This window comes from Hyperoodon ampullatus (assembly GCF_949752795.1).
Source record: "Hyperoodon ampullatus genome assembly, chromosome: 4".
Lineage (NCBI taxonomy): Eukaryota > Metazoa > Chordata > Mammalia > Artiodactyla > Ziphiidae > Hyperoodon > Hyperoodon ampullatus.
The window spans coordinates 23,541,933-23,557,569 of record NC_136917.1 but is presented as its reverse complement, the minus strand read 5'-3'; the positions used below and the strand labels follow the sequence as shown (position 1 = coordinate 23,557,569).

General features: G+C 38.4%; 1 protein-coding gene across 3 annotated transcripts in view; it reads left to right on the top strand.

Moving 5' to 3' along the window:
- Positions 1-15,637, top strand: part of NSD1 (nuclear receptor binding SET domain protein 1) — a gene marked incomplete at its 5' end in the record, with an annotated part of 125,826 nt that overhangs the window by 107,711 nt on the left and 2,478 nt on the right. For 2 of the 3 annotated variants that reach the window (XM_079702501.1, XM_079702499.1), the window contains 6 exons: positions 526-638; positions 4,909-5,178; positions 6,801-6,917; positions 8,232-8,373; positions 12,716-12,822; positions 14,867-15,071. In XM_079702501.1, the coding sequence (XP_079558627.1) occupies positions 526-638; positions 4,909-5,178; positions 6,801-6,917; positions 8,232-8,373; positions 12,716-12,822; positions 14,867-15,071 (954 nt within the window). The remainder of the gene's footprint in view (positions 1-525; positions 639-4,908; positions 5,179-6,800; positions 6,918-8,231; positions 8,374-12,715; positions 12,823-14,866; positions 15,072-15,637) is intronic. The other variant, XM_079702500.1, reaches the window with a different exon arrangement.

Below are 15,637 nucleotides of genomic sequence, written 5' to 3'. Positions count from 1 at the left end.
CTTTGTATTAGGCTAATAACTGATATTTACAGAATGAGCTTTAGGAGAAGAGTAGGATAGGTGCTCCAGAGAATAGGGAAGAAGGAAAGGAAAACTTCAAATTTTAATTTCTTCCAAAGGAACACAGCATGTTACCTGGACACCTAGGAGGCACATTATTTGTGGAAGCAGAAAACTCAGAACTGAGGAAAAAGGCTTAAAGGCAGTGACTTTGCTGAGCAGATGCAGTCTAGTTGTTGTTAGGAGATGTTATATGTGGGCTTTTTCAAATTATTTAGCCGTGTTTTTGTTTTTTGTTTTCCTCTGACACTGGTAGTCTGTATAGTGCCATTTAATGATGGATTATGTTTTATTTTAATGCCATATATGAACACTCTGGGGACTATAACTTACTCGAAAATAGAAATCATATATATATCTTAGATTTTTGTCTAAAACATGAATTTTCTCCAACTTAAAAGGGGGAAAAAGCGAAATAAGTAATACTACCCAGAGATTAAGTGACTGTGCTGTATGTTTTCTTAGCTCTTCAGGAAGCTGCAGCAAGGTTTGAGGAGTTAAAGGCCCAAAAAGAGCTAAGACAGCTGCAGGAAGATCGAAAGAATGACAAGAAGCCGCCGCCTTATAAACATATAAAGGTGAGAAAAGACCTCAGGAGAAACACTGTAATAGCTTGCCTGCTTCCCACTCTGTTCATGAGGAGAACTGGAAGCACAAGCACAGTTGCTTTTAGGTAGAGGTATGAGCTTGAAAGAAGATAAGAAAAACTGCCAGAGCACCATTTCTAGCACATTGTGTGCACTTTATAAAATTAGTTGTGTGTTGATACAGTGTTGTTCCTGTTGCTTTCGAAAGTCTTTTCATAAAGTGGATTGGAATAGATTCTCTTCACAGTCAACACCTTGTGGTTTGAAAGGGAAAAAAGAACCTTGATAAAAAATGGTAAATGGCCCTGAGATAGTGTGAATAATACACATGGTAAGTCTTCTTGTAATGGCTGATAGTAGAGATATTTTAGGTGGCCAGTATGACTAGGATTCCCAAGGTCACAAGAATACATGTTAAGTGTACCTGATGCTAGTGTACCTGGTAAAACAGTCATCATCATTTATCATCTGGGTCCAGTAGACCCTTTATATTTTTATATTGTTAAGTCATTTTAATAAAAACTTTACAGAAGTAAAAATAAAGGAATAGTGAGGAAAAAACTTATTAGGAACTTTAGTATTTACTGAAACCTCTTTTTTAAAAACCTTTTAATCAAGTTAGTTTTGGTGCTCAAATATCAGACCACATGAAAGAATACTATAAGCTCTATTAACAAAATGAGATCGCCCAAGTTCTTGTTGCAAGATATTTGTGATGATGTCATTCCTGGATGGGAAGACCATATATATATATTTTTGTGTCATTAGAGAAACATTATTCGTGTACTCATTGATTTTTCTTTTTCTTTTTTTTTTTTTTTGTTTCTGAAGTCTGAGATTTTCACTTAGAGATCAATTTTTAGAGTCTAGTGTGTTTATGTATGTCCCAAGTATTCCATGGGACATACGTAAACTAAAAAACGATTTTTTATCTGAAATTCAAATTCAGTTGGGTATCCTGGATTTTTACTTGCTAAATCTAGCAACCCTACTAAAAATAGACTGAAAGATGTTATCTCCAGTCTTTTATACTTTCTGGAAAGATGATGTAGTACTTTGGGTAATGCAGTGCAGAAACTAAACTGTGACTGTTTCACCGTTGCATCATGTTTTTATGATTCTGTCATTCCACTTATTATTTTTGTCTTTTTTAGCATAGTTGGCAATCATTGATGAGTAACAAAGAGTGATGATGAATTAGTAAAGAATTATGAGATATAGGAAAAGTAAGAACACTAAAACTCCATAATAAAGATATAAAAGTCTAATGGACCTGCCTAGTAGTTGCAGTATAGAATGAGTTTTTTTAATAAGTAAAGTTTCTTCTTTATTTTTGAAAGACCTCTGAGAAAGTGTCATAAAATATAAAATATCAATCCTTACAAATAGTTAAAACTGTTGGGAAAAAAACAAAACAGAACCTAAAATTGGGTCTAAATGGATGCTGATGGTAGAACTGAGAGTTAAATGGAGTTACTGTGCATGGAGACATAACACTGAGGTGTGGTTCATCCTCAGAAAAGGGGGAAGTAATTTCTGTTTCCACAGTCGTAGATGTCACACATAGCAGAAGTTAGGCACTTCAGAGTAGCCCGTCAACCGTATTGAACCTGTATATTGAGAAGCCAACTAACGTCCCATGCATGATCTAATCACAGAATTTAGACACCAACTTCTTTCCTCCACCTTTAAAACAAAAATGTATTTCCAGGAAAAAGATTTAGAATAGGGGTTGGCAAACTATGGTCCATGGGCCAAATCTGGCCTACTATGTATGGTTGGGAAAATTTGTTTTTCACAGACTATTTCCTGACACATGAAGATTTTATAAAATTCAAATATTAGTGTCCATAATTAAAGTTTTATTGACACACAGCTATGCTTGTTCATTCACATATTGTCTATTGCTGCTTTTGGGCTATAGTGGCAGAGTTGAGCAACATGCACCAGAGATCTGTGGCTTGCAAAACATAAAATATTTACTATCTGGCCCTTTACAGAAAAAGTTTGTCAATCCCTGATCTAGAGCAAGTGTAAATACTACAATTACATATCTGTGTTGTTCTTACTTAACCACGTGTGGGGTTTTGTTTTTGCTTTATGTTGTGTTAGGCAAGAAACTTATTTGGGATTAATAACAGGTTAGATCATATGTCAAGGAGGAATGATTGAAACATACCTTTATAGAGAGAAAAGGAGTAGGATGAAACTTTTTTTGGATGGGGGTGTGTCAGTCAGGTAAAGATACTCACCTTGAATCAGAGGTGAATATTCAGATGCCTTATGTAGGACCTGTAGTCTCAGGTGATTGAGCTCAGCCCTTGTTTATGCCTTAGAATTTGCCTTACTCAGTAGGTTTGTGACTTCCAGTTGCATATGTTGAGGGTGTTCCTCCATTAACAAGTTAATACCATTTATCAGTATTCTAAAGAAGCTGGGAAGAGATCTGGCAGTGAGACTAACGTCATTTTAAGTTGTTCTGGAGAACGTTTGAGGGCAGTATACTTCTACAAACAGATTATTCCCCACAACAGTCTTGCAAGTAAAAGTGACTTGTCAAAATCATGCAATTCCTGAGGAGTCAAATTTTATGTATAGGATGGGTTTTTGAAGACTCGTGGTTTGACTGTTCCCACTGAAATAATATCAAGTAGGGGAGACTCATTTTTTATTTTATTTTATTGAAGTATAGTTGATTTACAATGTTGCCATACAGCAAAATGAGTCAGTTATACACATATATATATTCTTTTTCATTATGGTTTATCACAGGATATTGAATACAGTTCCCTGTGCTATACAGTAGGGCCTTGTTATTATCCACTCTATATATAATAGTTTGCATCTGCTAACCCCAAACTCCCACTCCCCAGCCCCCCGCACACTCCCTCCCTCCCCCCCTTCTCCTCCCCATCTCCCTCCCTCCCCAAGTAGGAGAGACCATTCTTATAGTGCACAAATGCACCTCTGTTGTGGAACATCTGTTGTTTTTTCTCCACATTGTTGTTAGTATTTGTGAAAATTCTAATGGCTTCAGAATCACAGAAATTGTTTGGCCTCTATGTTTTACCACACAGGATTTTCATGGTGGTTTTCAGTACTAGCACCACTAAAAATGAATGCCTGGGTGACATTGCTATAGTCTATTAAAAAGATTTCAAGTTATGATAGTCAATATTAAAATACATCTTCACAAATAGGACTCCGATTGCTCAGAGACCTTTTCATGTTAAATATTTACCAGTTGAGAATGGTGATTTTTTTTTTTTTAATGTAGCAACTAAAGTGGCGCCACCATATGGCAATAGCAGAAACTCATTTTACAATTTACTTGGCTTACCAGCCTTGAAATTATGATTTTTTTTTAAGAAATGAATTTTTAAAATTTGTGGTATTTACATTTTGCATATCAAGTGAGGCTTTATTTTTATGTCAAATTGCCTAAATCTTTATTTCCTCCAGGTTTTTTTTTTTTTTTTTTTTTGCGGTACGCGTGCCTCTCACTGTTGTGGCCTCTCCCGTTGCGGAGCACAGGCTCCGGACACGCAGGCTCAGCGGCCCTGGCTCACGGGCCCAGCCGCTCCGCGGCATGTGGGATCCTCCCGGACCGGGGCACGAACCCGTGTCCCCTGCATCGGCAGGCGGACTCTCAACCACTGCGCCACCAGGGAAGCCCTCCGCCAGTTTTGTAATTGTGGTAAAATACAGATAACATAAAATTTTTGATCTTAACCATATTTAAGTATACAGTTCAGTGGTATTAAATGGATTCATAACGTTTTGCAACCGTTGCCACCATCCATCTCTAGAACTCTTTACATTTTGTAAAACTGAAATCTATACCCCAATAAACAGTAGCTTCCCATTTTCCCCTCCTCTCAGCCCCTGGCAACTGTTATTCTACTTTCTGTCTCTTTGTATCTAAGTAAAATCAGTATTTGTCTGTTTTGACTGGCTTATTTCATTTAACATAATGTCCTCCGGGTTCATCCATGTTGTATATCGTGTGTCAAAATTTCCTTCCTTTTTAGGCTGAATGAGATTCCATTATTTTTACCACATTTTGCTTATTCATTCGTCGGTGGACACTTGTGTTGTTGCCACATTTTAGCTATTGTGAATAATCCTGCTAAATCTTGATAATTCAGACTCATGTAAAATGTGGCATGTGACTTTAAAGGAAAGCAATCAGCCTTTCATAGATCCTAAATCGTCTTGTGTTGACTTGCCTGCTATACTATAGTATGTGTTTCTACTCCAGGTGAACCGTCCTATTGGCAGGGTACAGATCTTCACTGCAGACTTGTCTGAAATTCCCCGTTGCAACTGTAAAGCTACTGATGAGAACCCCTGTGGGATAGACTCCGAGTGCATCAACCGCATGCTGCTCTATGAGTGTCACCCCACAGTATGTCCTGCTGGAGGGCGCTGCCAAAACCAGTGCTTTACTAAGCGCCAGTATCCAGAGGTTGAAATTTTTCGCACATTACAGAGGGGCTGGGGTCTCCGGACAAAAACAGATATCAAAAAGGTGAAGAAACCTATTCTTAATTTTCAGATTTTTTTTCTTTAAGCAGTTGCTTAATATGAGTAATTGTTCTTGATGAATATGAGAAAATTGATCATGGAGGAAAATAATATAGTGTGAGGATTAACCTTATTATATGTCTTGCCAATCCTTCCATAAATTAGAGGCTTGAGAATAGATGGTCTCCTTTATTTCTAAAGTTCAAGTATTGATCATGTTCACTATGTATGAGGATGAAAAAAATGAGGGAAATTCATAGAGATACTGTGGCCTTGTTTGCTCGTTTGTGGAAATCCTGGAACCTGTAGTTAAGAGAGAGAGGATAGTGAGAGCATAATACAGAGGTGTTAATCACCAACTAATAAAATCTATTTTTACTGAGAGAAAAATAGGTTTGGGTTCATGGAACATGAAGGAGAAGAGGATTAGGTCTTCTCTAATGAAAATGTAGTAACATCTTCAACTTGAAACTTGGAAGGACCTGCAGGTTTCTAATAAATAGATGGTATTGTACAGTCTTTGAGTAGAATGAATTTGACATTTTAATAGAATAAACCTTACTCTGGTTATACCTTCTGAAGAATTTTATTGAAGTTTGTTTCTAGGAAAGGAAGTGAATATGGGTTGGTCTATTTTAGTCATTTGCTAAGTAACTTATATATCATCTGTGTGTCAGGCATGTTGCTGTGTGATGCAGTGCTCAGTAAGAGAGACATGGTCCATGCTTTCATACAGTTTACATTCTAGATGCGGAGACATTGAACAAGTAATCACCCAATGTGGAAACACAAAGGGTTCTAGAAGGAGGCATGTGGCAAAGGGCCTGAAACTAGATTGTCTCTGAGAAATTTAATGTTTTTGTTGTTGTTGTTGTTGTTGCGCTGTGTCTTAGTTGCAGCAGGCAGGCTCCTTAGTTGCAGCTCAAGGGCTCCTTAGTTGTGTCACGTGGGCTCCTTAGTTGTGGCATGCGAACTCTTAGTTGTGGCATGCATGTGGGATCTAGTTCCCTGACCAGGGATCGAACCCGGGCCCCCTGCATTGGGAGTGTGGAGTCTTAACCACTGCACCACCAGGGAAGTCCCTGAGAATATTTTAAATTGAGACTTGAAAGATAAGTAATTGTTGGCTTAGGCTGGTTGAGTGTTCAAGCATTTCAGGTAGAGGGGACAGCATGAGAGAAAGCCAGTATGACTATTGTATAGTGAGTCAGGAGGACAATGATGTGAAATGTGGAAGGTCAGTAGGCAGGGCATGCTCCAAGGAAAAAGAGGATAGTTAAGCGAAATTGACTTTTAGGTTCTTGGACAGGTAAAGGGATCGACTATCCATATCACCATTATAGTGGAGCTTTAGTTTACTTACTTTCATTTTGGTTGCTCTTAAGGTGTATCCCAAGTTTTCTGCCATTGGCTGTGGTAGGAGTGGGGAGATGGTTCATATTTTCAAATAGTTGAAGCATCATATTTCTATTATGTGGTTTCTTGAATAAACCTTTGTTAAAGTGACTAGTTAAATGTGCATGAATTGCTTTGGAGAATCTGTTGTTTTCATTAATTTTTTAAAATAAGGTATACCTGTGAACACAGTTATGCTTTTTGCCACTTAAGAGCTATTTCTTGTTCCAGGGTGAATTTGTCAATGAATATGTGGGTGAGCTAATAGATGAAGAAGAGTGCAGAGCTCGAATCCGTTATGCCCAAGAACACGATATCACTAATTTCTATATGCTCACTTTAGACAAAGTAAGTAATGAAAAGTGTTATTTCCACTGTTGTAAGATTGTGAATTAGTGTTGTCCCAGCTATAGTGTTCATAGGCATGTCATACACTGTCCAAAACAGTGTCTTTCCCCCATGTTCATAGGGATTGCTTGATCAGGGTCCTGGAGTTAGGTAAGGTTGCTCATTTTTAGCTGTACATCCATGGCAAAAGGCAATACAGCTGCTTTTAGCATTATTTTTCAGTGTCCAACGTAAGTTGGGGATTATGTCTTTAGTGTTTTTCCTATAAGATTAAAACTTGAAGCCAGAAAAATAAATAATAATTCTTTTACTTTTTATTTTACAGATTGAGACACTGATTTGTTCGTATTTAATTAGTGCATTGAGAAGGTCATATAAATTGACTATAAAACTCAGCTTACAAACCCAAGTCAGCTCTCCAATTATTGGAATTTCTGATGAGTTACATTTCACTGGTGTCTAGAATTATATTTGGGATTTCTTTTTTTGTATGTGTGTGTTTCCAACATGTTTTATTTATTTATTTTAAATTTATTTTTTATTTTTTAATATTTTATAGAATTATATTTCGTTTACAATGTTGTATTAATCTCTGCTGTACAGCAAAGTGATTCAGTTATACATATATATATTCTTTTGCATTATGATTTATCACCAGATATTGAATATAGTTCCCTGTGCTATACAGTAGGACCTTGTTGTTTATGGGACTTATTTCTAATTCCAGCATCCTAACGTGTTTCGTTTCTTTGTATACTGAGATTCCTCTTTGTACCTGAGTATTACGTTCTGCTAGGTTCCTCTCCCCCACCCCCCTTTAACTTTTATAATAGACCTTTCTTGGTGTGAAACTTTGTATTTACCGAGTTGTACTTTTATGGATTGTGAGATTCTCACCTCAGGATACTCTGATCTTCATTCAGGATGGGGTCTTGATGTCATTATTAAAATCTTAGGTGATTTCTGATGTGTAGCCAGGGTTCAGGACTACCTAATTAAGAGAATGGAACAAGCTACTATTTCTAGGATGGTGGTCCTCAAACTTCAGCATATATCATAATCACCTAGTGGGCTTAACACAGATTGCTGGGCCTCAGAGTTTCTGCTTTAGTATATCTGGAGTGCACCTCAAGAATTTGCATTTCTAACGGATTCTGAGGTGGTGATACTAGTGCTGGTCAAGGGACTACACTCTGAGACCACCCCTCTGGAAGAATCAAACTTTCCAAATAGAAACTCCAGCTTATTTATTATTAGTCTAATTTTAATCAATAATAGTAGAGGTCTGCTGAACAGCATCTCTTGGAATTCTAGGATCGTATTATTGATGCTGGTCCCAAAGGAAACTATGCTCGATTCATGAATCATTGCTGCCAGCCCAACTGTGAAACACAGAAGTGGTCTGTGAATGGAGATACCCGTGTTGGCCTTTTTGCCTTGAGTGACATTAAAGCAGGTAAGAATCATTTAAGGATTCTGGAGCTAGGAATGGGATTTCAGTTTTTATTATCTGAAAATCCCATATGTTCTATAATCCAAAATGAGGTCGCAAACTCCCAAGGATACATAAAAGACTTTCCAGGTGGTACTTAGCATGTACCAGGTATTTGTTTTGTTGGTGGTGGTATGGTAAAAATACATATTACATAAAATTTACCATTTTAGCCATTTTTAAGTGTATGGTTCAGTGGCATTAAGTCCATTCACATTGTTGTGCAACTGTCACCACCATCTATCTCCAGAACTTTTTATCTTCTCCAACTGAAGATACCCGTTAACCAATAACTCCCTCATTTCCCCCCTCCCCGAGCCCCAGGCAACCACCATTTTATCTTCTGTCTCTGTGATTTTTTTAGCTACTCTGGGAATCTCATGTAAACGCAGTCATACAATATTTGTTTTGTTGTGGCTAGCTCATTTTTACTTAGCATGATGTCTTCAAGGTTTGGGCATGGATGTTTGGTTTTTTTGTTCTTGTTGTTTTCTGGCCGTGCCACACGGCTTGTGGGATCTTAGTTCCCTGACCAGGGATTGAACCAGGGGCCACCACAGTGAAAGTACCGAGTCCTAACCACTGGACCACCAGGGAATTTCCTGGATGGTTTTAAAGGAATAAATTTCTAGACCTTTTGCATAGCTTTTATATGAACTCCTTAAAAATTGGTCTGCCTTAGGACTTCCCTGGTGGCACAGTGGTTAAGAATCCGCCTGCCAATGCAGGGAACACGGGTTCGATCCCTGGTCCGGGAAGATCCCACATGCCGTGGAGCAGCTAAGCCCGTGTGTCACAACTACTGAACCCGCGTGCCACAACTACTGAAGCCCACGCGCCTAGAGCCTGTGCTCTGCAACAAGAGAAGCCACCGCAATGAGAAGCCCGTGCACTGCAATGAAGAGTAGCCCCCGCTCACCGCAACTAGAGGAAGCCCGTGTGCAGCAATGAAGACCCCACGCAGCCAGAAATAAATAAATAAAATTAATTTATTTAAAAAAAATTTTGGTCTGCCTTAGAAAATGTCAGCAGTCCAGGTCTCCTTTTACAGTTGCCCTTCATCCACTTTATAAACCAAATATCTACCTCTTACCCATCTGAATTTTATGGTTTATGAGCCCAAGGCTAAGAAAAACAAAAACCCTCACCTCTTGGGTCTCAAAGAACTGGACATTTAGAGAATGCACAGCTATGTTGTGACCTGCCTAGATGCCCATTATGTCTCTGAGAATTCAGAGTGTAGAAGTGAGGTAGTTGTAATCAGCACAATATTAAGATGTTTATTTGAATTGAAAGTAAACCTGATAGGGCTAAGAGGTTTGAAAGTAAAGTTATATGATGGATATTTTCCATCAATTAAAGGAGCTTAAAATTTAGTGTCAAGGTTTTGATGAAAAAATTATAAGCATATCGTATATACATATACATATGACACCCTCTAAATTGCATGATTTTAAAAAATATTTAGACTTGTATAAGTTTGAATGTATAAGGACGTATATAATTTTTCAAAATAAGTTTTGCAGGAATACTAGCAAGCATTTTCAGATCACTCTCCTAACTCAAAATGAGATCAGACTGGCCTGGGTAGTTTGTAATTGACAGTAGCATAGTCCAGTGACTTTCAAAGCAGAAATCCCATATGAGCATTCTGCTTTGCCCAGTCAGTGTCATTTACCTCAGGAAACACTAATCAAGATAAAGTAATTAAAGAGCAATTTTGTCAGCTTTTTGTCTGTTGCCTTTTCTTTTTTTCAGTCTGTGGATAACACCCAACATCCCCCACCCCAATATATCTATTTCTCTATAACTTAAATATACTGCTGCCCAGGAGTCTTTTAGGCTCTTTAGAATTTTAAAGGCTCTGACAGTTTTCATATTTTAAAAATTGAGCCACTGTTTTGCATTGCTTCACATAAAGTGTTTAATGATGAAAGTAACAATGCTTGAGCATCACTGTGCACTGTGCTCTATTGGACTAAATGATAGTGATTTTTAAAATCAGTAACTTGTATCAAATTTTTGGAATGGATGGCTTCAGAGTAAATTGGGTAGATTTCTGCTTTGTAACAGGAGTTATCAAGTGAGTGCTGTAAGAGCTACCATTTATCCAATGCCAGACACTGTTCCAAGCATATTGTCTCATTTAATCCTTACAAAAGTAAAGTATTTGGTAGCATTATCTATGTTACTTGGATTCTTGGATCTGATATATCTCTCGTTCTTTTCTCCATTTTTATCTCTAACCACACTGGGGGAGGGAGGGGCAGTGTTCCTCTGTATTAATTACTCAAATGTTAGCCGTGTGACTTCAGTTCTTATCTCTGTCCTGACTGCTTTTAGTACCACACTTCTACTTTGAACTTTAGTCTGTGTCCGTGGGGATGGCCTCTTCTACCATGTCTAGCCACAAATTTCTCTTCTCCCATATTCATTCAGCTCAGGTAGAATGGTGTGGGAATTGACAGACCTTATTCTTGTCCTCCCAGTCTGCAAGGGTGGGATGGGGGAATTAAGACAGAATGTGCTCACTGCCATGCAGAGTGCCCATAGGAGCTTCAGCCTTGCAAATGGAATCAGAACTTTCAGCTTGCTCTCCTCCTTACACATCCAACCTCATGGGCTCTTCACATACCTGTTACTTTCTGTCTTCAATGTGTCATACTCACTCCTTGTTTATCTCTTCTCCAGTGCCATTTGCCATCCCCCCAGATTGCAGATTATTGTATTTTGGACTGTTTTGTAGAATGGCTTTCCTGTATGCACACTGATAACCTTCTGATTTATCCCCTCGTGTGGTTCTGTTTACATAGTGGATGCTGAGTGAGCAGCAAGTTATGCCAAGTATCTTGCTATCTTGTGGTTGAGTTGCATTGTAAGCAAATTAAATATATGAAAATTCAGCTATATGCTCATAAATTTTTAAATAAGATTAGTGTGAATAGAAATACCCATCATTCAGTCCAGTAAGTTCACAGTGGGGAGGGGATATGTGACCCTGCTGTTACCTTGGTCAGTCTTGGTTCCTACAGGCTCCTCACAATGTGAGCCTCTTAGCAGGCCACAAGTGGTTCTAGCATTTGTACCATATGAACTCCTAAATGTAAGCCAGCTGCTTTATAATTTGCTCAACCAAATTAAAAAATAATTATGTTTCCAATATCAGATGAAAAACTGTATATATTAGTCTCACTGATAGAAGATTTGTCATTCTGCAAAGGGAAATCTTCCTAAGTTTTGACAATTTTGACTGAACAATTATCACTTTGTACATTAACGGTAAGCCGTTACCCCCACCCAGAGATAACCTCTTTGTATGTCTGTATAAAGTTCTTCTATTTGTTAGGCTTTCCCTAACACGCTTTGAATTTGAATGTTTGTGTGATTTATTTGCTCTCAGTTTTGATGAAATGCACTTGTGACAGAAAGGGGACTTTTTATACCTTACATTTGTACATCTCCTATTAAAGTTTACAAATTTCTGCTATGTACATTATGTCATTCTCAGTAAGCTCGTGAGATTGTTATCTGCATTTAACAAATGGACTCTTCGGCTCAAATCAGCCAGCTAGATTGTGGTGTAACTGGGATGTATAGCCAGGGCTTAGGTCTTGTGGTCTAGAGTTCTCTGGTATTATTCTGTATTGACATGTCTCTCTCCCTTGAGTGCTGCCTGGTAAGATGTACTCACCTTGGCACAGATGACAGGTTTCCTTCGTACTTGCTTTCCCAGTGCCTGGCACATCAGTGCACAATAAATTGCTGTTTGTCTGTTTTTGGTAATGAATTAATATATTTTGAATCTGAATGGTTAGAAAAAAATAAAAAACAATTTGGGATTAACACATCTATAGTAAAAGTTATTTTAAATATTACTTGTTGGGACTTCCCTGGAGGTCCAGTGGTTAAGACTTCGCCTTCCAGTGCAGGGGGTGCAGGTTCGATCCCTGGTCGGGGAGCTAAGATCCCACATGCCTCGCAGCCAGGAAACCAAAAGGTAAAAACAGAAGCAATATTGTACAAATTCAATAAAGACTTTAAAAATGGTCCACATCAAAAAAATCTTTAAAAAAATTACTTATTAAGTCATATAAGTTTTTCTGTTATTAAGTTATATTAGCTCATTAATAATGTTATAGGATTAGGATTTTATAGTATTTTAATAATATAGTGCGATTAGAGTTAATAAATCCTTTTAATCTTTTAAAAATTGATCTGTTCTCTTGGAAGTCTGCCTTTTGTGATTAATAGAGAAATAATGTAATTAAAGCCCTAGATATTAATATTTTCATGGTCTTTTATGCAGGCACTGAACTTACCTTCAACTACAACCTAGAATGTCTTGGGAATGGAAAGACTGTTTGCAAATGTGGAGCTCCGAACTGCAGTGGCTTTTTGGGTGTAAGGCCAAAGGTACCTTTTAAACGTTTGCATCAGGGATAATGGTGTGGTCCTCCCTCCCTAACCTGTGGCAGGACTGAGTCTTTATTTTAAGAAGATGTCTTTTTGAAATAATGACATTGAATAGTTGTCAGTAGGGACACTGGCAATTTAACTAAGCATTCTGATGATCAGTTTGGTACACTGGAGAGGGTCTTTGGATATTGTTGAAGTGTTTTGAACAATCTGACTTCTAATTAGTGATACCTTTCTAGCTAAAAAAGCTGTAAAATAGGAATCTGTAAAGTAGGTTACTTCCCATGTCTTTTATTGGTCTTAGTTGATCTTACTCACATTTCCTAAGAAAGAGTCTCAGTCTCTCTGTGTCTCTTTTTGCCTTTTTAAAGATATCAGAGAATCTGATATTGAATTTAAGATTCTAAATGTAGTATAAGACTGTAGATAGGGGCTTCCCTGGTGGCGCAGTGGTTGAGAGTCCGCCTGCCGATGCAGGGGACACGGGTTCGTGCCCCGGTCCGGGAGGATCCCACATGCTGCGGAGCAGCTGGGCCCATGAGCCATGGCTGCTGAGCCTGCGCGTCCATAGCCTGTGCTCCTCAATGCGAGAGGCCACAACAGTGAGAGGCCCGCGTACCACAAAAAAAAAAAAAAAAAAAAAAAAAAGACTGTAGATAAACATAGGACTTTTTTTTTTTAAGGACCCTTAATCTTAACCATGTACCGTGTAACAGTATAAACTTTGTTGTATCTTACTTTCTGTTTTTTTTATGTGTACTTTAACTGAATTATAATTCTATAACTGTTAAGAATTGTTTATAATTCTTAAATATTATACAACATTTTTTCCTTGCTGTTACATAATTTTCATAACCATCAGTTTTAGCGACTGTTTAAATTTTTATATAATGGATGAACCATAATAGATGAACATCTGGATGCTTCCAGATTTCTCTATCGTAAGTAACAGCATGCTGAAAATTGAAATTTAATTTTGATGCAAAGTAGACTACACCATGACTCCAATTGGGTATTTCCCATTATGCTTGTTTGATTGTGAAGTCAACATTAAGAACTGAAAAATGCAAATTATCATGGAAACCACTAGCTAAAGAGGGTAATCATTTTGAGCTATAATAAATGAAGAACACCCAGTGATTATTCTTTTATCTATTAAATAAGAAAATTTATATTGGATTTTGTATTTTGTTTAGTTAGTTGGTTAAATGGTCTTGTTCCTTAAGATGTGCAGTTGACTTAGTCCCTATAAATTAAAATAGTAACAGAGTTTAATGGTGTTAGGTGCACTAGGGATGTCAGTTTCTGTATCTTTAGGGTCTGTGTAGCATTTCACACATGAATCAGTGAAAGGGAAATTCGGGAGCAGAAGTTTAGAAATGGGAGGAGATCACTGTGGGCTGGCAATAAATTGGATTGGTCCTGGATGTTCCTAGGCTGAGATAAATAATGCGATGAAAACCATGCATTTTGGTGACCAAGCGTGGTCTGCAGGGAGCATAGAGTAGACCTGCGGGCTGCACCAGGGTCTGTCTTGGGGAGTGGTGGACATGAACCTAAACTGACTTAGGTGAAGATGCATAGCTTGTCAAGGGCACGGGCCACAAATTAGTTTTCTGTGTCTTCCTAGCACACGGCTCCTACTAAGTGCTCATTGAAGGTTTGCTGAATGAGTTTAGGAATGTGTGTGACACACACACCCAGAGAAGTCTTCCTTAGTTTTGAAATTAGACAAACATAAGAATAAAAATAAAACTTATTGTTAAAGGATGATCTTTAATACCAGTCTTGTGTGTCAACAAAAAGCAGCACATTTCTCTCTTACTTCGCTCAAGTGGTAGGAGTAGTTGATACCAGATAAAATTCGTGCTACCATTTATTGGGTACCTGTGATATGCCCAGTGCTTTTCCTGCATTTTCTCTTAACTTCACAGTAGTCTATGAGGACTGTGTCTTCCCAGAGGAGAGTCTGAAGCTCAGAGAGGATAGTTAACCTGGTCAAGATCATACAACTAATGTGTCGACAATATTTGACCTCTAGAATCAACCCATTGCCACAGAGGAAAAGTCAAAGAAATTCAAGAAGAAGCAACAGGGGAAGCGCAGGACCCAGGGTGAAATCACAAAGGAGCGAGAGGATGAGTGTTTCAGCTGTGGGGATGCTGGCCAGCTCGTCTCCTGTAAGAAGCCAGGCTGCCCCAAAGTTTACCATGCAGACTGTCTCAATCTAACCAAGCGACCAGCAGGTTGGTGCGAAAATCCATTTAGAGTTCTCCTTGTTCTCTGCCAGAATTCTGAGAGCCCTTTGGTCTTCCCATGCATAGTGTTGAGAGGTGTCAAAATAAATGACAACAAAGGCTTAGAATCCTAGGTTATAGAGAAGGGAACAGAAACTCATTCGCTCTGTCAAGCATTTTTATGTTATTTTATCCTCCTAGCAACCCATAAAGAGGGGTGGGAGTGAGAGGAGTTTGTCCCCAAATTAGGTTTCCTTCAATATGTGGTTGCCAGGGTAATGAAATAATAGAAACTAAGGTAGTGTAGGGGCAAGGCCATAACACTGACCTCAGTGCCAGGAAATGGAAATGGGGAATTGTTTCAGAAGCAGTTACTCAGAGCCGTAGCTGGCACAGGTTGTGGTAGAACTGATCTTGCCCATGAGCCAGGAGTGAGCTCTAGCATAGTTTACTTGGAAGGAGCTGGGACGGAACACGGTCCATGGCAGAGATTCGGGTATCATGAAATGAGGGTAAAAGAGAGCAGCTTGGGTTGGCTTTGGGTCTTTCCTGCTGATTCTGTGTGGACAACACAG